This window comes from Delphinapterus leucas, chromosome 1, assembly GCF_059928025.1.
Source record: "Delphinapterus leucas isolate spDelLeu-1000000601 "Yukka" chromosome 1, BTC_Dleu_Yukka2, whole genome shotgun sequence".
Taxonomy (NCBI): Eukaryota; Metazoa; Chordata; class Mammalia; order Artiodactyla; family Monodontidae; genus Delphinapterus; species Delphinapterus leucas.
The window spans coordinates 108,382,351-108,406,835 of NC_143129.1; the positions used below are offsets into that span (position 1 = coordinate 108,382,351).

A 24,485-nucleotide genomic window follows, 5' to 3' on the forward strand; every position below is an offset into this window, starting at 1 on the left:
TATTATTAAAACAAAATCATACAGATGATAAGAAACAAAATAGGTAAAGCATTTGAATTTGTCTTTTATGATAATCTCCACCAGCTAAATTTCTAAGTGATACAAATTATTTTTTCAGTTTCTATATTAATAGTTTTAGAGAAAACAATAATATAATTATAACTGAAATATCAAATGCTTCAGTTTTTAGCTAACCTAGTTTTACTATCAATTAGAAAATAAATTCACAGTTCATTAACCTTAGATTTGGGGATATTAAAAACTAAAGTTCTTTGTAAAATATTAGAAATATATTTTGTCCTTTTTTTTAAGTAATTCACGTTCAAGAGAGAAATACTATACTCTCATATGCAATTTTCATATCCCTGTAACTAGAAAATTTCACATACCCACTATATCTTAATAAATACATAAGGGACCTAAAGAGGAAATCAGTCAGGCAATTCAAATTATTATGTGTATTTAATTTAAAGATAGGAAAATCCTGAGAACTGTATTCTGGATAAATAAAAGCTTACAAAAATGACTCTAGAAGTCTATAATATCATGAATAATTTAAAAAGGAAACATGGACTTGATACTGCTAGATAAATATACTTCTAAAAAAAAAAAAAAAAAGGAGTACCCAGTAAGCTCCAATGAAGTAGTTATAGAGTAAAAATTATTCATTTTTATATTAAGTAGTTAAGTTTGGGTGTGCACCAAATATCTATTTAAGGTTAGATCTTGATGTCACAGAAGGAAATTATAAACCCTCATCCCTCAGAGAAAGTCTACCAGTACCACCATCAAATTCAAAAACACTGGTCCAATATAACATTTCTCATATCCTTAAAGATACTGCAAACTGTATACAATAGGTTTTCTTAAGAATGAAAGAAAAAGAAATTATAGATTTTTAGAAAAGCCAAAAGCAGGTACTTAGGAAAAATGATGTAACAAATATAGCTCAAAACAAGAGTTTCTGCTTTGAATGGTACAACTCATCAGCTTTACGAAACCTTAAGACTTTGTAAGTTTAATGGACTTACATGGAAATCCATATAAAAACACATAAACTGGCTTCTTAAAGCTTATCTTCTTTTTCTATATTGAGAAAATTCTTAAGTGGAAGAAAACATAATTTCGAAATAGTATCTAGTAAACTACCAAATACCAATCAAAATAGAAAGAAACTTCTCAATGCCAAGGTAATAAACTTTACTTCCTGCTCTATTCTCCAATCTCTAGTTGGTTTGTCTGTCATATTTTCCATCTTGCATACTGCTTTTTTCTTTGGCATGATAACTAATAATAAAAGTGGGACCATTTTGGCCTTCTGGAACTAGCCCCCCACACCCCCGCCAAATGTACTAATATTTTAAATTAAAGCAATATGTGGAAATACGAGAAATAATGACCCCGCAGATACTTTTAAGTTCTACGGTTATAAAATTCTACCGATAGATTTATTCAATAACAATGAAGATGGCACATATTTAAGCTTCTCTCTCCAGGGCTCCCAGTTCTAACTGCCTAAACTTTTTTTCAAAGAATTATATTTACTTCATACCTCTATGACTATACTGTGTAGGGTACTGTAACTGGGCCTGGTAGACTCGATATGTAGGACACATACGTGATTACAAAAATATGGCTACTAGAAATTACTATTTGTAATTTCTCATTATTTATGAAAAAGCATAATATTTAATGAAGTCTAAGTCATCAAAGAGAAGAAAGATGGGAATTAATTCTACTCTATTATTCAGGCAATAGAAATCCCATGTATGATTTCTTAAAGTCTTTTAAAACAAGTGATAAGAGCTTTGAAAAGTGATAACAGGCACCTATGGTGCTTGTAGGTATAATACAGACTCATTCACAGGGACTTTTCAAAGTGTCATGAAATTAACCTATATCATTCACATACAGAATTAGAAAAGGTAGACGCAAAGAAGTTCATGTCATTATAGGAAAAAAGGAAGTCCCAAAAAGAACATAATACACTAGGATATTTCTGCTGCACTACTGATACCAATTGTTTGTCATACTATTTCAATGGAAATGTAAATAATAATGTAATCTTGCCCTAAATTAATGTATCTTGTCCACATGTGGCCAGAAGAGAAACCCAACTAAAGCAATTTGAAGATAGAAAGGGCTACAAACAGTGAGAAACACACAGGCTAGACAGAGAAGGAAAAAGAAGAAAGAAATGAAAGGGAGAGAAGGAACAGAGGGAGAGAGGAAGGGAGGAGAAGCAGGGAAAGGAAAGGAAGAGAGAGGGATTGCAAGGAAGAGTGAGTCCAAGAGTGAGTGTATTGCTGTTAATGATTAGAGTTCTTATGACACTACTAGACTCTGAGTTCTCATTGGTGGGTTATCACACCTATGTTTTTTATATGTCCAAACAAATGCTCATACAAATCTCATAAATGTATCTAAATTATGAGCCATGAATATTACAAACACGGTCTTAAAATCAGATCATAAAAGAAATTAGACTAACATAATGAAGTAACACTAATTTATCAGTAGTATAACAGTTGTTGCTAAGAAACCATTTAATATTTGCTTTTTACTATTCTAAAACTTTTCATTTGCAGAGTATCTTTAGTTTTAAGTAAATGCCAAAGGCTAGCCTATTGGGAAAAAAAAGGAAATATTTGGTAAAAAATACTTCCTGTAACAATTACTCAATACAAATTCCATATAACCATTACTCAATACTATCTAGTATTTTTATAGGCTTTACAACTTACAAAGTACTTTCTAATATATTATCTTAATTGATCTACAATCTTGATATTTAACATGCCTATCTTTGATTTTTTATTTAACTATTGGAAATTGTGTTTTATGCTTCTGAAAGTAGGGCAATTAAAATTAAAATAGAACTTGATTTTTTTTGCCAACAAAATAATACTTTATAAATTCGCAGAGGTCATTAGTGACAAATTATTACATGAGTAACTCCAGTGACAAATTACTGAAAGTCTTAAAAATGTAAATACATTACAAGACAATGGCGGACATATGACTTCACATAAACAACAACAACAAAAAAAATAGCTAATATGATGGTACCCAGCACCCTCTTTATAATACCATTCTTTTATGGGTGAGCATTTCAAATGTTATAAAGAGGAGTTGTTTTTAACTTGAGGGCAGCTATACTTAATTCTGTCGTGTTTTAAACTACATATATATAGGAGAGAGCCTTATAATGAGGGTGGAGAGTATTAAAAGCCACAGTACACACACAATAGGCCATCATGCATTTTAACCCATTATTAAACTTACCCCTCTTTTGAGACTTCTGAAAGAAGGAATTCTGGGCTTCCCTGTTTTTATTTCATTCATACAATAATGCACGGGCTCAATGGAGAATGTGAGAAACTGGGACCCATTAGGAGTACTGGATGTGAATAAACTAGTAGGGGTTAAGGGTGGGGACTGTGGCTAATATGGAAATAAAGAAAGGAATCAATAAGCCAAATGTGCATAGCTTTTTTTCCTAAATGAAAATTCTATTTTTGGCAACATACTTTTTACAAAATATATCTCAAATAAAGTTTTCTATAAAAATATTATAAGAAAGTTAACATAGCTTTGCCAAAACTGTCATTTTAAAAAGTCAAATTTACTTTTAAAAATGTACCACTTCATCACCTTTTTACAAGCTGACAGACTGAAAATATAGAGTATATACAAATTATAAGGTTAGAGAGAGCAATGTGACCTAGACAAAAAAATTCTCTTCTGATTTCTAGAATATTAGCACCACCTAGTTAGTTACACTTAACCTATAATACTTGTCAGAGATAAAGGTAGCAGCTACAGTTAAAGTTATCTAAATAGTCAATGTCTATTAAAATAAAATATTAAAATTGTAACTGATTATCATAAATAGGCAAAATAATTTCATTACGTTGTGGCTTTCCTCTCAAAACTGTTTCTATTTCATCCCTGTTGCACCTCTTTTTTAAAAAAAATTTCAGTATTCCTTGTTTTGCTAAGCTCTCCTAGCTACTCTGATCTGACTTTAAAAAAAGTCTCACCTCTCAACTTCTCAATGGGACAATATTATGAAAAGCATGAATAAAGCTTGAGTTAATTATAATTGTGCTTTTACAGATATTTACAGGTATATTATAATGAGTTAAATTTTATCTACATTCGTATGTCAAGATCAGAAAAATGAATTAAAATAATCATGTATACTTTAATACAGAACATCAAATTAAAAGTACATATCTATTCTCCTACTGATTATGACACTTTATAGTCATTAAATTGAAAAGATTAAGCACACATCTATTCCATTTGCTCACCTGCTGAGCTAAATTTATCTATCTAAAATAAACAGCACATCAAAAGATGGGTTTCAACAGGAGGTTAAGAGAGATTCTCTTAGTAAACTAGAGATTTTTTTACACTTCAAATAACACACGCATTGAGCCCTTCCCATTAAATATTCACATGGATAATAAAAATAACCTTATTAGTATGATCTATAAGACCTAATATGACATTTTATTATTGCTGTGGTCAATCATTCATTCCAACTGAGAACTGCAATTTTTGTGATCTTAGAGTCAGATCATAATGATTCTGAAAAACTTTGAACTGAAACTACATACAAATGAAATTTCAAAAGCATATAATTTTAAGAGATGTTAACAGCTTATTTAATATTTTTACTCATTTTTATATGGCAGTCAAATGTTAAATCCAGAAATAATTTTTACTATTAAGGTACAAAATTCTATGTTTCTACCAGGTGAAAAGTTAATTGAATCATTCAAATCAAAATATTTATTCTCTATTAATAGTAAACCATTATCCATTCAATATCTACATCATTTTAAATGACAAACTAAAACAAAATTATTAGCATAGAGGAATTTTATGACTTTTACCTTTGGCTTCTTTCCAAAGAGCCACAACTTGCCCTTGGCCTTTCCTACTGTGGTTTTGGCATCCACCTTCCCACTTTCCTGTTTGGATGCACTGATAGTCCCATCAGAAATGGTTCTATAAATATGCTGACTGTAATCTTCAAATGGAAAGTCTCCTGGAGGTTCAAATCCGGACTTAAAGGAGTCTACTACCATCTGAGAGTCCTATACACAAGAAACATGTTTTTTTTTAACCATTTCATTTGCTTATGATACCATATTAGCTTTCAAAAACCTTAATCTGTGTTAGAAAACAACAAATAAAAATTTAAAGAAATAATTCTACAATACTTATTAAAGGTTTAAAGTGAATAATTTCTTACTGTGAATATGTAATAAACCATAAATATTTAAATTCCTATAGAAAAACAATTTACAAATTACTACTTTATTAATTTGTAATGTTCACGGATGTTTTCCCTCCATGGTTATTCTCAAGTAGAAATTCTAAGTTTTAAAGGAAAAGGGTTTTCTGTTTTACAGGATGTCTCCAAAGAAGGTGACCTATGGAAAAGAGGAAAGGGCATCTAATTGTAAAAGAGGGTAAGAGACAAGTAGAAAGGCTTTCATTCACGCAACAGGGGAAAGGATAAATAAAATATATTAAAGACATACGAGGAAATGTTAACAGAACAATGAAAAAAGATCTCACAAACAATACTGAGTGCAAAAATTAACTCTGAAATAAAGTTTAGCACCATTTACCCAAAACTTTAAAACTCACATAAGTGTTATATATTGATTTTGGACATACATACCTCTATATGAATGTTCTATTGACACCTTAAAATCATTATTTGCAAACAGAATACTGTATCTCTACAAACTCCTCCCCCACCCCTACCAGCTCTCCTCTTTTATTCCCTATTTCTGTTGGTAGTACATTTTGCCTATCATTTAGTCAAAAGTCACCCTTAGGTCATACCTTACTTTTTTTTTGTCACTAATGCCACCCCCACCAATCTGCTAAAGGGTAAGAAGAGGGAGAGAGGAGGAGGACCTAACTATATTTGTAACCTTGGATGCAGCTATACCAAAATATAAATGTATGTTTGAATTCCCAAAGAACCCCAAAATCTTCTTTCCTTTTTTAAATTTAAGTCAGAATTCTGTTACAGGAAAGACCTTCACTCGTATAAAACCAACTTGCCATGAAGACTAAAATACGTAGTATATATTTGGCACTCCCCAAACACTGGTTCTCTTCTCTTCCTTTTCCCTCATATCCTCATTTTCTGTTAACCTTAGCTTCTCAGTCACTAAATCAACATTTACTGAAAAATGACCAGGTACAAGACCTTTTCTAGACCTTAATCAAGATATAATGTGATTAGATTTATTTCTTCAAGAGGAGCAGGGCTTCTTGAAGGCAGTACCTTCTACTCATAATGGCCTCCTTCTTTTCTCTTGAGTCATCATTCCATACACTCCTCAGGCTTCAAAATACAGCTCAAGTACCAACTCCTGTGGTTACAAGCAACTCTTACAACTCTAGATCTGACCATTTCCTTCTTTAAACTTTCACTAGACTAACAGTATCATACAGTTTGTAACATACAGTTCATAGGTTAGTTATACTCTTGGAGCAGAATTGAAAAATTAGTGGGGAAAGGAAAGAGAAGCATTAGAACTCTTTCCTTTTAAACAATTAGAATTTTAGTGTTTAGAATGATCCTTACAGCCCAAAGGAATCTGGCAATAAGTTACTTCTACAGAATATAGCTTAAAATCAGCTAACCATCAATTAATTCCCCCCTTTCCCAATTCATTTCACTAACTTAAACCAAATATATTATTCAAATTAATTATAAAACACTTACTCTTCTTTCGTCAACTGATTTTGCTGCAAGAATCATTCCTTCCAAACACTTTGAAATGATAGGAATAACTTTGCGTTCTGAGTCTGCAAATCCTCTGTAACACTCACTGAGTTTAATAGTCCTTCTTTCATCCATTTCTTGTAGTTGCTAATAATTAGGAATTTTAAAAAAAAAAAAAGGAAAACTGAATTTTCTTTTCATTCTGAAGCAACCCCCTTCCAAAAAAAAAAACCCATAAAGATTCTACCCTAACAGTTACATTGTTGTAAATACCTTTTAACAAGTGCTACAGACCTAAAGTACTTAAAACTTGAGGTCTGTAAAGTAGCAAAAAAATATATATATATACAAGGCTTTTAGTATATCCTAAAACCAGGTGACAACAGTTTTCAAGCCTTCTAAAGGACCCCCTACAGGCTACCAGATCTCTGCCTCATACAACCTCCACCATTCATTCTTCAGTCAGAGCAGTTATTGTTGTTTATGCTTCTAGGAAAAGTTTCATTTTAACACAAAATTTTGACACATTTTTTTTTTCCTTTTTAAGCAACTGGCATAAAACATATACAAGTGTGAGCATTCTAAACCCTTAAGTTAGTTCAGAACATTTTGGTAAGATCTGACTGGACCAAGAATCCACAGTTGACCGCATACCAATGGGTACCCAAACCTACCACATTCTACAGCTCAAAGTGACTATTGAAAGGTTGGAGACACAAGAGGAAAAACAAGAAGACACAAGGTCAAAGTGATACATGTATGGAATCCCTACAATTCAAAAATTCATTGGCACATGGCACTAAGAATTATGCCAGGACACAATTATACCGAATAACTTAAAGGCATTTTTTGACACTTATTTGTCAACAATGACCTTTCTTTCTCATAGGAAGCAACTACACTGCTGAAGTCCCCTAGCTCCCAAAGCCTTCATACTACTTTTTTCCTCTTTACTTCCCAAAGCCTGGGAATTTATTTTGAGACCTGCATTTTCACAAAAGAACTGTGCCCAGCATCACAAAGTGGCAAGACTGCTCCATAGCAAAGTACAAACAAAAGGATCAAGCCCCAAAACACAGAAAAGCAGTGGATCTCCAAGTTAAGGTCTCCTCAGAATACGAAGGCGTAGCTGGTAAGTTTAGAAAAGCACCACTGAGTGAGGACAGGCTGACTAGATGCTCTGGATTAAATGATTGAAACCTGATACCCTCTCTAGTCCACCACCTCTCACTATGCTTCCTTTGTACTTCTAACTTGCCTCCAAGAAAAAAAAAGGTGTATTTGGACTGACACTCTTTTCACAAAAGCTCTGCTCTCCCAGGTACTACTGTTTTCAACACTGTTTCACTAAATCCCTTTTCTCTAATTTCTCTTCTTTCTAGAATAGGCGGTAACATAATTTAACCTCCGGAGTCCTTACCTGAGGGCCGTTTGGCAATTAGTATCATCAAATGATGATGGATGGGATTTATAAGCCTGAATTACATTTATGATCTGGCAGCTAGGAAGATAAGCAGGCAAAAACCAGGCTAGCAAATGCATTTCTTAAGTTTTATTTCTGCCATCTGGACTAATGCCAATGATTCTGTTACAGTGTCAAAAAGCTACATCCAAATTCTAAGTGAGCAGACTACAATACACAATTCCAATGAATTCTCCCATCTCATAAGACTTAATAATGTAGTATTAAAATTTATCTAGAAAATGTCATTGTTTGAGTGAACTGTTTAATATACTACTAATAAATCTCTAGAAAAATCTGTGATTTCAGTCAGAAAAAATCTACTTTTCACATCTATAATCATAAATTTCTTATCACCAATCTTGATGACTAACTAGTGAATCTAGAAACATTCTGATTGATGCCTGAAATTTTAAAGTTTTACATTTAAAGACTAGCTCTTCCGTATCTAAAATTAGGTTAATTTCACATCTCTAAATTTTACCTTGTAAATCTGAGGAATCACTACATAGAAATGTTTGTGCTGTTCTCCATTGAAGTTTTGTAATTGTGCAGCATATTCATTCTTATTTTCATCAGCCATATGTGTACGTAGATTCAACTGCTGTTTAGCCTAGAAGCAAATTGGTCCAAATCATCACCAACGACAAGACGAGCAACAAAATCACAGCTAATTCACTTTTCTAGAAGTTATACTAAAACGAGACTTTTTCTAACTACTGATATCATTTAAAAGTAAAGGAGAGGCTTACAGATCTTATGGCCAGTCTCCCTGCTGCAATATTCCCTTTTTCTTACTGCAATAATAAATCCTCCCCCTTACAATAATCCATGAAAATAAAGTTTCTCCTTAACAAATTCAGATTTTTTTAATTAAATAAATGACAACACTATGGTTTGAAATAGTAAGCTTTTAATCAGAAGAGAAAAATAGCATCAGGAATAATTTAGACAGTTACAAAGTTAGCAGTAAAACATTTCTTTAAACATAATCCAGTTATATCCAACTCAGAACCACAGTGAAACCAAATAATAGTAAAAATGGGATTTGGGGATAATGTAATGCTTAACAATAATTTCTACTGCTATACAAAAATCCACAGGTACTTTATCTAAGGAATGCTTATTTAGAATATAGTTCTGTTCATCTCAAGGAAGGTCTTATAGAAATGCTTTTTGAATGAGAATATTAGTACCATCTACTGATTCATTGGTGAGAACATCAGAATACAAACAGCACAAATCTAGATTTATTGGAGGGGAATCTAAACAATTTTCTCAATTGTTATAAAGTAATAGAAAAAAACAAAATAAGAATTGAAAATTTTTCAGTGTTCCAAGCTATAAATCATGTTAGATGAGAGTGCTTTGAAAATTATATCAATAAAAGCACATTGTGAATACATTTCATTATTCTAATTTTAGTTTTTACAATTGTAATCCCTAACCTTCTAACAGTAGGTCTACAAATTAGTTCTTCTGAACTCAGAAACAAACCGACCTACAGAAATACATGGCAGTCAAGATCTCAGATAAGTCCACAAAAATCCATTTAATCCACAGTGTACTTGAAAATTAAAATAAATAAGTACTATGAAAACTAAACACCATGGCCCAAAATATTTCTACAGAAAAATACACTTCAAGTTCTAACCTGGGATCGTAAGTACACATTCATTCACTCCTTTCCCTTTTCTCCCTCCTCTCACAAACTATGATGGAATAAAAGGTTTCCAGAATATTCCCTACCCACAATGGTTCTTTCAGGGGAAGCTCCTCATGTTCCAAGTCACTGGCTGTGATTCCCAAGGCCTGGGAGAAAGGCTCCAGCAGGTTATGTAAGAGAATAAGGCTAGAAGCTAAAACAATTGACACCTTCCCTGGCATATTCTGGGTTTCACATCTACTGCCTTTCCTTTCTTTCTTTCTTTTTCTTTTTATATTTCATCAAATTTTTTTAAATTTTAATTGTGGCAAAATACACAATACACATAACATAAAATTTACCATCTTAATCATTTTTAAGTGTACAGTTTGATAGTGTTACATATATTCACGGTTTTGTGCAACTGACTTTCTTTTCTTTAGGAAGATACTCGGCCTGCTCCCTCTTCACCTGTTTTTTTATGCTTTATTTTTAAACTTTCATAAGTAGTTACTTGAAACTATGTTCCCTTCCCTTCCTGGTCACTTAAAACAGAATTCCTCTACTCTCTGATATCTAAAGTAAAACCTCAAAGTTTTCCTAATTCTCTAATAATTAAAGGGGTTGCAAACAAATAAGAATAAAAAAGGAAGATATAAACATAAAAATTCTGAACTAGTTAGGTGAAACTAACTAGTAGACATGTTATATCTAGATTTCAAGACGTCTGACCTGTCTCTAAAGATATCTTTATAGACAAAATGAGTAAGTTAAAAATGAGAGTCCAGTTAAAGAGTTCGCCTAACTTGCCTAGTACATAAACTATGTATTCAATTGATGTTTGATAATAAGTCAAAGGAGTTCTTGAGTCAATGTCAACCACCAAGGAAGTTTCCCATATATAAAATAGGGCTGTTTGCAAGTGTTGTGGTCCACATTTTTATCAAGTAATGATAACACATTATGTGTATGACATGATACCTGGAAGGAAATTAATATAGTGGATGATCAAAATCAGGATCCAAAAATCTTAACAGCAGGATCAAATCTAATAATTGATACAGATGTAGCATATACGTTTAAAAGACCAACAGTACAAGTTCTGTCTGAGACACATATTCTTATACCACACCATATGTGAAAAGACATGGGGATTTCAGTTAACCATAAACTCAATGAGAGTCAAGCCAAACAATGTGGTTGCCCAAAAAGCTGATATACATTTAGGGTATAATTAACATAAATTTAGTGTTCAAACCAAAGGAGGTAATCAAACTCAGAACTGATCAGACTGAACTATACCCAATTTGAGGTAACAAAGAATATTGGTTAAATTGGTATCCAAGGAAAGTAGTAACTTGAAGATGTCTGAAAAGTAACTTGAAGATTTTTCATATGTGCAATAGGTGAAGAAACACAATAGTTCATCTAGGGGTAGATAATCTGCTACAAATATCTAAAAACCTATTTTGAGAAAAATATAGATTTGTTATTTTTCTGGTACCTCAAAGAAACTAAAGCTGAACAGGGAGACAAATGGGGTCAATATAAGGAAATGGTAATTTTTTTTAAAAAAATGAACAGACTATTTTAAGACTCTATATTCCCAATAACAGGGAACTTACTATCATAAGAGATATGTTATTAAAAATAGGGTAGACAAGATAAACGCCATCATAAGTTATACTAGAAGAACTTTAAGGTAACTGTAACCTGAAATGTATATGATTTTGGGGTTTTTAAAAACTGGTAAAGAAAATAAATTATTCCTTTCTTCTTGCTTTTCCTTGTTCTGATGCTATAGGAAATTACAAAATTCTAAGGAGAAAATATACTAATGTTGGGCCTTTGTATATACAAAAACATGGAGTAAGGTTCATCTATTTTTCAAAATCCCAACATTTCAGCACTATCACTGGGTCAAATGTCCTAAGATAAAGAGCATACAGCAGGGGAGAAGGAGAAGCTAAGCAGCAAAAGTTACAGGGCTGATCCTACCAACAGTAATGTTACAGAACATCTGGCCCAGAATCAGTCAGTGAATGACAAGAGAGAATTCAGTTTTCCAAAATGAATGACTGAATTAATCAAATAATAAACAAATAGTTGATATCACACTTCTGACAGTTTTATCATGTTTTCCCTTCTGTATAGTTGGGAAGCACACTATCCAGCCTCTATTTGCATACCCCATCAACATACCTTAGACTTTCTATCTTATTTTTAAATAGGATAGAAGCTCATTCCTAATAGCAACTATGTCTTTCCTATACACTCAGAATGCAGTTGACATTAATATATTAATTTTATTCTAATTACTTTCTCAGACCACTATGTGTAAAGTATGCAAATATTTGTGTATCTTAGATTTAGATGTAGTGTATCTCTTGAGGAAATTCTAATACCAACACAAATATTGTAACTACTCTCCATATGCAAGTAATAATATTTTGATATTAAAGTCAGTTTGGATTATTTCTTACCTTTTCAACATCTGCCTTGGTTGCATTAGTATCATTATCCAATCTTTCATAACTCTGTTGTGCCTTCTCTGCCTCTCTACATTCTCTTTCAAATTTCTTTTTACTCTGTTAAAAAAAAATTAAAATGCTGAAAAATAAAGTTAGATTTATCTCATTTAGAAGTTAACAAATAATACTAAAATTTATATGGAACCATAAGAGACCCAGAATTGCCAAAGTAATCCTGAGGAAAAAGAACAAAGCTGGAGGCATAACCCTTCTAGATTCCAGACAATACTATAAAGCTACAGTTATCAAAACAGCATGGTATTGGCACAAAAAAAGACATGGATCAATGGAACAGAAAAGAGAGCCCAGAAATAAACCCACACACCTACGACACACCTCTATGACAAAGGAGGCAAGAATATACAATGGAGAAAAGACAGCCTCTTTAGCAAGTGGTGTTTGGAAAACTGGACAGCTACATGTAAATCAATGAAATTAGAACACTCCCTCAACACCTTATATAAGAATAAATTTGAGGGCTTCCCTGGTGGCACAGTGGTTGAGAGTCCGCCTGCCAATGCAGGGGACACGGGGTCGTGCCCCGGTCCGGGAAGATCCCACATGCCGCGGAGCGGCTGGGCCCGTGAGCCATGGCCGCTGTGCCTGCGTGTCTGGAGCCTGTGCTCCGCAACGGGAGAGGCCACAACAGTGAGAGGCCCACGTACCGCAAAAAAAAATGAATAAATTCGAAATGTATTAAAGACCTAAACATAATACAGGACACCATTAAACTCCTAGAAGAGAACATAAGCAAAACATTCTCGGACATAAATCGCAACAATACTTTCTTAGATCAGTCTCCTGAGGCAAAAGAAGTAAAAGCAAAACTAAACAAATGGGACCTAATCAAACTTAGAAGCTTTTGCAAAGGAAAGCATCAACAAAATAAAAAGACCTATGGAATGGGAGAAAATGTTTGCAAGTGATGTGACTGATAAGGGGTTAATATTCAAAATATATAAACAACTCATACACCTCAATATCAAAGAAACCACCCAATCAAAAAATGGGCAGAAGACCTAGACATTTCTTCAAAGAAGACATACAGATGTCCAACAGCCACATGAAAAGGTGCTCAACATAGCTAATTATTAGAGAAATGCAAACAAAACCACAATGAAGTATCACCTCACACTGGTCAGAATGACTATCATCAAAAAAGTCTACAAATAATAAACACTGGAGAGAGTGTGGAGAAAAGGGAACTGTCCTACAAGGTGGGAATGCGAATTGGTGTAGCCACTGTGGAAAACAGTATGCAGGTTTCTCAAGAAACTAAGACTAGAACTAACATATGATCCAGCAGTCCCACTCCTGGGCATATATCCAGAAAAGAAGAAAACTCTAATTTGAAAAGATACATACATCCCAATGTTCACAGCAGCACCATTTACAATAGCTATGCCATGGAAACGACCCAAATGCCTATCAACAGACAACTGGTTTAAGAAGATGTGCTATAGGGGCTTCCCTGGTGGCGCAGTGGTTGGGAGTCCGCCTGCTGATGCAGGGGACGTGGGTTCGTGCCCCGGTACGGGAGGATCCCACATGCTGCGGAGTGGCTGGGCCCGTGAGCCATGGCTGCTGAGCCTGCGCGTCCAGAGCCTGTGCTCCGCAACGGGAGAGGCCACAGCAGTGAGGGGCCCGCGTAACGCAAAAAAAAAAGATGTGCTATATATATACAATGGGATATTACTCAGCCATAAAGAAAAGAATGAAATATTATCATATGTAGCAACATGGATGGACCTGGAATATCATACTAAGCAGACTAAGTCAGACAAATATTATATGATATCACTTATAAGTGGAATCTAAAAAATAATACAAGTGAATGTATATACAAAATAGAAACAGACTCACAGACATAGAAAACAAACTTATGGTTACCAAAGGGGAAAGGGAATAGGGGGATAAATTAGGAGTATGGGGTTAACAGATATAAATTACTATATATAAAACAGATAAGCAACAGGATTTACTATATAGCACAAGGAACTATATTCAATATCTTATAATAACCTATACTGGAAAATAATCTGAAAGAATTTATATATATATAACTGAATAATTTTGCTGTACATCTGAAACCAACACAGTATTGTAAACCAACTATACCTCAATAAAAAAGAAAGTAACTTTAAGGTATTGCCACTGTGTATTGTGTAAAATTACACACTACAAGTAAAATTTTTCTAAATTAGCAAAGAATTTTACTATTACAAACCATGTGCCTTAAATATCAGACGTCATAAGACTGTGAAGAAAAAAATCATAGGCATGACTGAGTTAATATTTATTATGTATCTCAATCTCTTTATAATAAGAAAAATAATCATATATATTTTGTAATTTTTTATTTTAAGCTCATCTTAAGCATGACTTTTTTGGTTTGTTTGGTGTTTTTTGTTTGGTTTTTATATGCTTGGTTGATTGGTTTTGGTGTTTGCTTGTTTTCTTTTCTTTTTTCTTTTTTCTTTTTTTTTTTTGATGGAGTCCCAATGTAGCTTAGAATGTGGAAACATCCCTCCAAAGTGGTTTTGTGTTGTTTCTTCCAAGTGTCCCAGGAATACCATCTGCCCAGAATGACCTCTAAAATTTTTTTAATTTAATTCAAATTAGTATGACTTTGCAAAACCTATTCACAACTGAGCATATATTTACTTTCCTGTGTATTTTTTTATCCTTAAGTTAATGTCTTTTTCTAAAAAATTTGCTTTAGTTTTCAATGTACTTTTCTCTAATTCAACCCTAGTGTCCCCAATTCTTTACATCTCTCCTCAGTTAATTCAAACATATTCTGAATTCTATCAATTTTATCTTCTTAATGAAATCAAGAACCCAGAGGTTTGTAACCTGTTAAAATTTGAACTGGTTACCAAACTAGGCCTACTGAATAACTGTTACCTTGGGATTTCCCTTCACCATTTCCTGGGGATTCCTTTCAATTCTCCCTTAATTCGAATCTCCTAGTTCCTAGCTCCACACCTGCCCCTTTCTTGGTTCATTTCTCTATTTTGCTAGAACACATTCAGCAGTAGCTTCCTAAAAGAAGCTTCCTAAAAGAGATAATTGTTTAAGTCTCCAAGACTGAAAATGCCTTTCCATCTATTTTAATTGATAAAATGTGGCCAGGTATGAAACTCTAAGTAGGAAATCTTCTTTCTTCAGAAATGTAAAAGTACCACTCCACTGTCTTCTGGCTTCCTGATCCCATTCTGATCCCTGATCCTTTGCATAAAATATGTTTATTTTGTTTTGTTTTTTCTCTCTGGAGGTTGGTAGGATCTTCTCTCTCTCCTAATTGTTCTGAAATTTCATGAAGATATGTCTTGCTGTGAATCCACTGTGCTGAGCACCTGGAAAATCCTTTCCATCTGGAAACTCATGTCTTTCTGTTCTGGGGAAATTTTCTTGAATTAATTTTGCCTATCCATTTTCTATGTCTTCTCTTTTTTAAGATGCTTATTATCTTGAAAATGAACCTATAGGATGAGTCCCTCTAATTCTCTTATATTTTCTCTCATATTTTCAATCTCTGTCATTTTGCTCTACTTTGAGAGATTTCTTCAATTTCATTCTTTCTAGTGAGCTTTTCATTTCTGCTACCATAAAGTTCTTTTTTGTTCTTTACATGTTCCTTTCTTTATAGTATCTTGTTCCTATTTCATGGATGTAATAACTTCTCTATTCCCTATGAAAATGTTAATAATGGTTCTGGGTTTTGCTTGTTTTTGCTTTTTAATTTCTATTTCCTTTCACAGTCACTGTTTCTTCAAAGTTGCTTTTTTTTCTGCATACTAGTTTTTCTGCATACTCTGGTGTTTACATTAGATTTTTTTTTAAATGTCTGGGGATACCTGCCTATCTGCTCTTATTTTAAAAGCTAATTGGATTATGGCCTTTTCCTCTACAGTGATAAGGCCAGGCAGTTTCCTTGGAGAAACCATGGTGCCTGTATCTTTAAGTCTTTCCTCTCAAACTAATTAAAATCCACAGAAGAGACTCTTCCAATTTCTTGTCTGGAAAATATATGCCTTGCTACCTGTATTCTGAGAATTACTCAGAAGAAAGCACAGGATGTCAACATTTTCTATTTACCTAACCAGTTACAATGTCAATTTCTTGTCTTGAGGATTACAAAACTATTCAGATAGTGCAAACCTCATAACTACAAGGTCAAAAGGTTTAAATTTCTCACAGGATACCTCCTACTCCTTGACCTTCAGATAGAGACAAGGTTCTTCGCTACCTCCCTTGGCCAGTAGGCAGAGTTCCTGCCACCTTTCACTAAAGGTTTAGTCCTTCAAAGAGTCAAACTTTATACAGGGATTTCAGTTCCAACTCTCCAAACATACAGAGCTAAAACCTAAACTTTGTCAGTGTGTGAGTACTAAACCCCAAGCCCTTAGCAAGGTCCTGTAAACCATACCCCAAAACCTCTAGAACCACTTTTCAAATGCCACTGTATCAGCTCACACAACTATTGCTCTGGCTTTTAGTTTACCCTTAAGTTTCCAGGGTAAAAATTTTAAATGTACTTACTATTTTTATTAGTATGAGATACATAAAATTTATTCAAAGCATAAATATATCTGAATATACATAATATACAGAATGTCACTTTCCTGTGAAGATTAAAATTAAAGTTCCACAGTTAATTCTCTGAAACTCAGTTCAGAGCTGTGTTTTCAAATTGACCAGCTATAGCTACTAATTTTGGTGTAATTTGAGGCAACTCATATACAACAATACTTTTTTTTTTTTTGCGGTACACGGGCCTCTCACTGCTGTGGCCTCTCCCGTTGCGGAGCACAGACTCCGGACGCGCAGGCTCAGCAGCCATGGCTCACAGGCCCAGCCGCTCCGCAGCATGTGGGATCTTCCCGGACCGGGGCACGAACCCGTGTCCCCTGCATCAGCAGGCGGCCTCTCAACCACTGCGCCACCAGGGAAGCCCACAACGATACTTTTATATTAAGTGTCCTATTGTTTGTGAAAAAAAATCTACCTACTAATTTCCTTGCAACAGCAAAAGAATCCTTCCCTGAAAGATATTATATCATTATACAATACAGGGACATACTCCAGAAAAGATTCTCCTTTCTTCATCCTTTGTGTCGCAGACTAATCAACAGCCACATCTACTCCCCTATTCTTTCTCAGAAGAGCCCACCTCCCTGTACGGAGGCTGAAAAGAGCTGATAGCTTGCTTTACCAGCCTTTCCACAGCTGGGGCATGGTCAAGTAATCTAATCCTGTCAAAGGCACCCATGAAGAATTCTGCTGGGGTTTTCTGGGAAAGCTTTCCTTCCCTGATAAGAGGAAACAGAAGAGAAATGCTTCCTCTCTCCTGCTTCTGCATGCAGCTGAATGAGGATGTGGTGCTTGGCTGTTTAAATCAACTGTTGACCATAAAGGGACAAGCCTGAGGGAAAAGGCCATGGTCAAGACAGCAACGTGGACAGATAGAAAAAGCAGCCTTGGTGACATCACTGAGCTACTGACCAACTCTAGAACTGACCAGTTTCCAAGCTTTGTTCTTATAAACTCATATGATCTGTTACTTGGAACCACCTGATAGACCTGCCATTTCTGATGCTTCAATCTTCTCAATCTCTGACCATTCCTTCAAAATCTTCTTCACAGGCTACTGTCTTCTGCCCTCAACTTAAATGTCAGTGGGGCCTATTTTGTTTATCCTGGGTTAATAACTGTCTTTAAATTTTTTTTTTCTCAATGTTCAATACTCTGTCACTAATTCAAGCTTTCTCTCCTAGTTCTTTAAATATCCTCTCAATTATTGCAAACATGTTAGGAATTTTACAATTTCGTTTTCTTGATTAGACATGAAGACATGGGACTATAAAAGGCATCCTGCACATATTTCTACATATTACACAGAAATTATATTTGTGTCTCTTTCTTACTAGACTGCAGGCTCCACAAAAACAAGACCATATCATATTTGCTTTTGTACCAGACTCAATACATGTTACAGATGCCTTCAATAAACATGAGTTGAGCTGAACTCACCTTTATTTCACAATATTGTTAACGCCTTAAAGAAATCTCTCCTACATTTTTTGACACTTGTTTTTTATGACCCTTATGACTTTTGCTTAATAACTAACAATTGTTCTAAAGGTAAGTCAGCACATATCAACAGGAATGATTTGTGTCAACTCCAGTTTTTAAAGGGACCAATAACTCATGAGTGTAGGAGTCTGTTATTTTGTGCAAATGAAAGACACACATACATACACATTCATTGGGTGGCAGATACTAAGGATGCTAGTTAAGGCAATTTAAAATTTAATAAATGTAAACACTCCCTAGAAGTCTTTCTGAAACCAATTAGAAAGAAAATCAAAACAAAAATGAAAAGAGACTATTAATATACCTAAGAATTCTCAATCAGTACTGGTGATTAGAATCTTACATCAGTGACAGTTTATATAGTAGAAATTTAATCTAAGCTTTTAATCCGTGCCTTTAAAAAAGAAAGAAAAAAAGCTGAAAGCTGTACACGTATATGCATACTTTTTTTTTTTAATCTCAGACTTGTCCTTTTTCCAACAACCACAAGCTAAATTGATTAACATGAAAAACTCCCTTCAGCATAATTTTCAAGGAATACAGTGTCCATCATAAAAATATGCAGGGAAAGAGTAAACTGCTTGCTAACATGAGGGTTCAAGAAAGAATATTAACCTTATACGACAGCACATCATTTGGCATAACGTTTTAAGTAAAGAAGATAAAATGTTCCATGTAAACATCTTGGTTTTCAAATGACTGTATGCCAGAATATTTAAGAAAAGCCACATTAATAAGTACCTTTGGAAAGTTTTTAAAGTAAATAATTATTATGCTTTTATAATTTTGCCCTATAAAGTACTTTATTTCCTACAGTAAGATAGTCTATGACCAGCAACCCAGTACTAGAAACACTCAATTATAGAATCACTGAACTGGAAGAAACATTTCATATAATCTAGTTCACTGTCTTCATTTTTTATTTGCTAAAACTGAAGTCAAGAAAAAATCAGGTGCTAAGGAAAAGGCAGAACTAGAATCTAGTTTCTCTTAGTCTCAGTCACATGGTCTTCTAGGATATATCAATATTTCCTTATTACTTCTATCCTCTATCAATATTTTATAGTAACAATGGCAAAGTCAAAAGAATCTTCCTAAATGTTTACAATTATCTGAAGATTATAGAATTGGTACAAGTACAGAACCATGTAGAAAAAAAGGAAAACAGACAAAATGGTCTCATATTCTCTACTTACACCAATGTCAAATTATAAATAATACTACATTGAGAAATATTAAACTCAAATAGATATGAAGCATAAGAGCATTTAGAGCTAAATGCTACAAAATTTTATGTTAAACATGAAAACACTATAACTCACATTATCCATCTGTTTCCAGCACATGTCAAGGTATTGCTGAGCTTTTCGTCCCTCTTGAAGATGCTGAAGATCATAACAACAACCAAAAACACAAACAAAACAAATTTTTAAATTACAATACCAATTAAAGCCTAAAGTCCCCAAAAGGCTTTTCACTTAATTTTTTTTCAAGGTACTAATTATGTAAACTTTATCAAGACTTAGGAATAGATTATTAGTAAAGCAAAAATTCTCTAAAATGCATTTTATAGACTATTATTTAAATATGTTAAATATAATCTTTAAGACAGATATAATCTCTTGGAAAATACATGATTATCTAAATAGGGGTTGACAAAGTTTTCTATAAAGGGTCAAATAAACATTTTAGGCTTTGCAAACCACATGGTCTCTGTCTCTGTTACAAATATTCAACTCTGCTAATATAATGCAAAAGCAGCCACAGATAATATATAAGTGAATGAGCGTGCGCCTGTTCCAATAAAACTTTATGGTCACTAAAATTTGAATTTCATATAATTTTCACATGTCATAAAATATTCTTTTTTTCATTTTCTTTTCAACTATCTAAAAATGTAAAAACCATTCTTAGCTCATGGTAACTAGGAAACAAAAACAGGCAGTAAACTAGATTTGTCCCACTGGCTGGAATTTACCAAACCTCAGTCTTAAATCCAAAAGGATCACAAATTAGCAAGAATGTCTTGAGATAATTTTAGCTAGAAGAAATTTAGAGAAATAGAAAACCAGTTTATGCTGTATGACTATACATTATTTTAAAAAGCAAAGTAATTACTTCATTTCTGTGAAAATATTTCATATACTATTACAACTGTATAAAAATGACAAGAATTACCATTTTTCTTTCAGTTTTCAGGTCATGAGCATATCTCATTAATTCACCATAAACTCTGTGCGCCATTTCTTCTGCTACTACTTCTCGCTGTCCTGCATAGTCATTTAACTCGTTAAGGATGTTAAAAAAGGCTATACACGAAGTAAACCTGACAAAAACATATTAAAAATGGTGAAATTTATTTTTACTTTCATTATAAATGTTTTTGTGAGGTATAGATTGAGCCTGATACTTAACAAATTTTAACATATTCAACCTAAATCTCAGCTACTAGCTCTAAATTAACTTTGTATGAAAAGAATCCTGCTTAAACTCAAGTTGTACATGTTTATATATCTTCGGGCAGTCTTAATTTATAAATAAAAGGATATTTGGGGTCAAAAAATAATAAGAATACTACCTGCAGGCTCTTTTAGCATACTGGAATCTCTTAAGTTGCCAATTAACTGCCCTGAGCTTGGGAATGAACGTGGTTGGATTCCTAGGCTTGGCAACTGAACCTATTACAGAGATGATATGCTTGCTCTAGAGGACAGAACCTGCCAATTATACCACTCAAATGCATCTCGATGGGTGATCTACAGAACAATTTTGCTATCAGCTCTGGACACAGCTGCCTGTATGCCTGCCCACATCCTGAATGCAATTGAAGTGCCGCTATGGTTGGCACCACAGAGGGGTAAGAAGGGGCAAAAATAAGGGTAAAAAGAATGTGTGTGGAGGGAAGGAGAGAAACAAAGAGAATCACTGTATTAAAATGTATAAATCTACTTGAATACACTGCCGGAACACTCTTACATAAGCTGAAGGTGGACAGCTCAGCTAGGACTCCATTAACACTAAACCTGAGAATCCTCTAACAACTGACAATTACACACAAAGTTGTTTTAAGTGTAGTCTCCTTTTGTTTCTGCATTTTACAACCATCCATGTATCCCCCTGTTTAAGAATGCCAAAAAGCTCATAGGCAAAGGTTTACTCATAGGCAAACCTTTTATTCAGAGTTCCAAAATTACCCTGAAAACCTTATTCCTTTTCACTACCCCTTTAAACCAACCAGCCAAATTGTTTTACTACCTGTAAAAGTAAAAGCAAGAATCTAACAAGCTGACAGCTACAAAATAAAGTATGGAAAAAATACCCTTTTCTTCTGGAGACTACATCATTCAAGTGGAGTCCCAGTCCACCTATTACTTAGAAATCACACTTCAACTATTCTAAAAAGCTATTATCAAGCCCACTGAAGTATGCAACCTCATAAGAAAAAACAGTAGTTTCCTCTTTCATAAACATTATGATTTTTTATTAAAATAAACTTTTAAAAATCTTTATAAAAAGCTAATGGCATAATATTTATTTTACTAAATAACAAAAATATAGGTCTTCTTTTAAATTTTAATATGCAACCGTAAATAGGTATATAATTTACCTTGGCTCTTCATCTTTGGTGGAACGCTTGGGACAGTACTTCTTAACCAGATTTCTATAGGAAGAAGATTTTTTAAAATTTACTAAAATACTGTTGTTGAAATTCAAATACTCAAAAAGTTTCCAATTTCATTATATCAAGAATTTAATGATGGAAAAAAATTAAGACAGCAACATGATCACCTATTACCATCATAATAGACAATCATTACTTACATTTTCTCCTTAAAATACTGATTCCTGTAGAAAGAAATGTTATTTCTATGTTTATACGAGTGTAATAGTAACAATTTGGTTGATTATGCTATCAAACTAAAAAGAATTAAGAGGAAGAATAAAAGAAACAAAGTACTCAGTATATGAAACAAAGTACTCAGTATATGAAACTGAGTTATGGCAGAAAGACACGTATTTCAAGGAAATACTATCATTATTTTCTTTTGTAAATCAGGGATTATAATACTAACTAAGGTAAAATGTAAACAGATGCGGACCCACTACAGGATAAAAGAACAGTTCGTCAGTATCCTCTGTAACTCTACTTTTATATGAAAATCACTATGTGATCCTTAACCTTCTCTTTCTTTAGGCAAATGAATTAATTCCAATTGTAACTTTCTCTGCCTGTATCTATGTCCATTCTTGACAGTCTCGGACTAGAATGCTACCTCATTTCATCTTTGCAAAATCAGAGGCAGACAAGCACATGGACTCTGGAGTGAAACTGGACTACGTGGGTTTTGTGTGGCTTCTGTGTGACCTTGGGCAATTTACTCACACTCTTTGTGCCCAGTTTTCTATAAATGGTGAGACACAGTACCTCTAACCCATAAGGTTATGAGAATTAAAGTAGACAATATTTGCAAAGCATTAACCACAGTCCTTTATACCACGCTCCTGAAAATATGATCCATGGACCAGTAAAGGTCCAGACTCCTCATTACCTATCCCACAACAAGCTAAGTACAGAAGTTGAGAGTAGTTTTATAAATGTTGAATCTAACAGTAAAAAAAGTAGGGCCTGTATTTCATATGTCTCTTTTTATGTCATTTTTTTCTAGCATTAAATTTTTCTTGTATTTTATAAAAGCATCAGTAGAAACTTTAAAAGAAACTAGTCCATCATCACAAATAATTTGAGATGTACTGGTTTAAACTATAATATCTATGGAAATCAGCAATTATGAGGTAACTGATTAACTTATTATGGTTATAACCACAGTCTCCAACCTATAAATGGGTTGCATTCTGGAAATTACTTTTAAAGTCAGTGATTTTCAACCATGAGTCCCTGAATTACTTTAAAAACAAGCCAAACTTGGGCGAAGAACATTCCAAAGAGCAAGTAGTTTCAAATTCTGAACATAATTTTGTATATCAACATTTTAAGCATTGTTTAGAGTTATAGGCTATAATTGACATTTGTTGTCTATGCCTACCTGCATCACTCACTATGCTTTTTTATTCTGTAACAGTTTGTAGCAGACATATTTCTGCTCATCAAAGAACCCTATTGGGCTTCCCTGGTGGCGCAGTGGTTGGGGGTCCGCCTGCCGATGCAGGGGACACGGGTTCATGCCCCGGTCCGGGAGGGTCCCACATGCCGCGGAGCGGCTGGGCCCATGGGCCGTGGCCGCTGGGCCTGCGCGTTCGGAGCCTGTGCTCCGCAACGGGAGAGGCCGCAGCGGTGAGAGGCCCACGTACCGCAAAAAAAATAAAGAAATAAAGAACCCTATTATTTCACACATTTTCCAGCACACTTGCAGTTAGGCAGAACCATGTGGCTAATTCTGTATAATGGGCTGTTAGCTCTGTGTTAAGTACCAAGCTAAAGCATTATAGCTCGTGCATAAACGTCTGGGCTTATTCATTCCCTGATGAAGCAACTGTGGAGGCTTCATGTTAAGATCAAGGTGAAAACAGTATGGATTCTTGAGTTACCACATGGACTACTAGAGTTATCACCTAGCCTTGTGGCTGACTTTGCATGAGCAAGAAATAAGCTTTTGCTGCGTAAAGTCCCTGAGATTTGGGAGTTATTATTCTAGTACAGCCTAGCATAACCTAAACTGCAGCTCCTCTATTGTCACGTCTACGTAATTGTGGTGGGTTGGTCACATATAACAGTCCAGAAACACTTATTTGATCCAGGCCCATTAATCCAGGCCAAAGTCAATGCTAAAATTTCTGTTGAAATTCTTGGTAAGATATGTTTTTCTTTTTTTTAATTTTTATTTTATATTGGAGTATAGTTGATTAACAATGTTGTGTTAGTTTCAGGTGTACAGCAAAGTAATTCAGTTATACATATAAATATATCTATTCTTTTTCAAATTCTTTTCCCATTTAGGTTATTACAGAATACTGAGCAGAGTTCCC

General features: G+C 34.0%; 1 protein-coding gene across 1 annotated transcript in view; it reads right to left on the reverse strand.

Moving 5' to 3' along the window:
* FNBP1L (formin binding protein 1 like) overlaps window positions 1–24,485 on the reverse strand; it is a 140,991-nt gene that overhangs the window by 33,940 nt on the left and 82,566 nt on the right. Inside the window, exons 5-11 of the mRNA XM_089909445.1 lie at window positions 22,108–22,161; window positions 20,679–20,826; window positions 19,823–19,885; window positions 12,354–12,458; window positions 8,710–8,838; window positions 6,764–6,910; window positions 4,905–5,108 (exon numbers count right to left, since the gene is read on the reverse strand). Of these exons, the coding sequence (XP_089765571.1) occupies window positions 4,905–5,108; window positions 6,764–6,910; window positions 8,710–8,838; window positions 12,354–12,458; window positions 19,823–19,885; window positions 20,679–20,826; window positions 22,108–22,161 (850 nt within the window). The remainder of the gene's footprint in view (window positions 1–4,904; window positions 5,109–6,763; window positions 6,911–8,709; window positions 8,839–12,353; window positions 12,459–19,822; window positions 19,886–20,678; window positions 20,827–22,107; window positions 22,162–24,485) is intronic.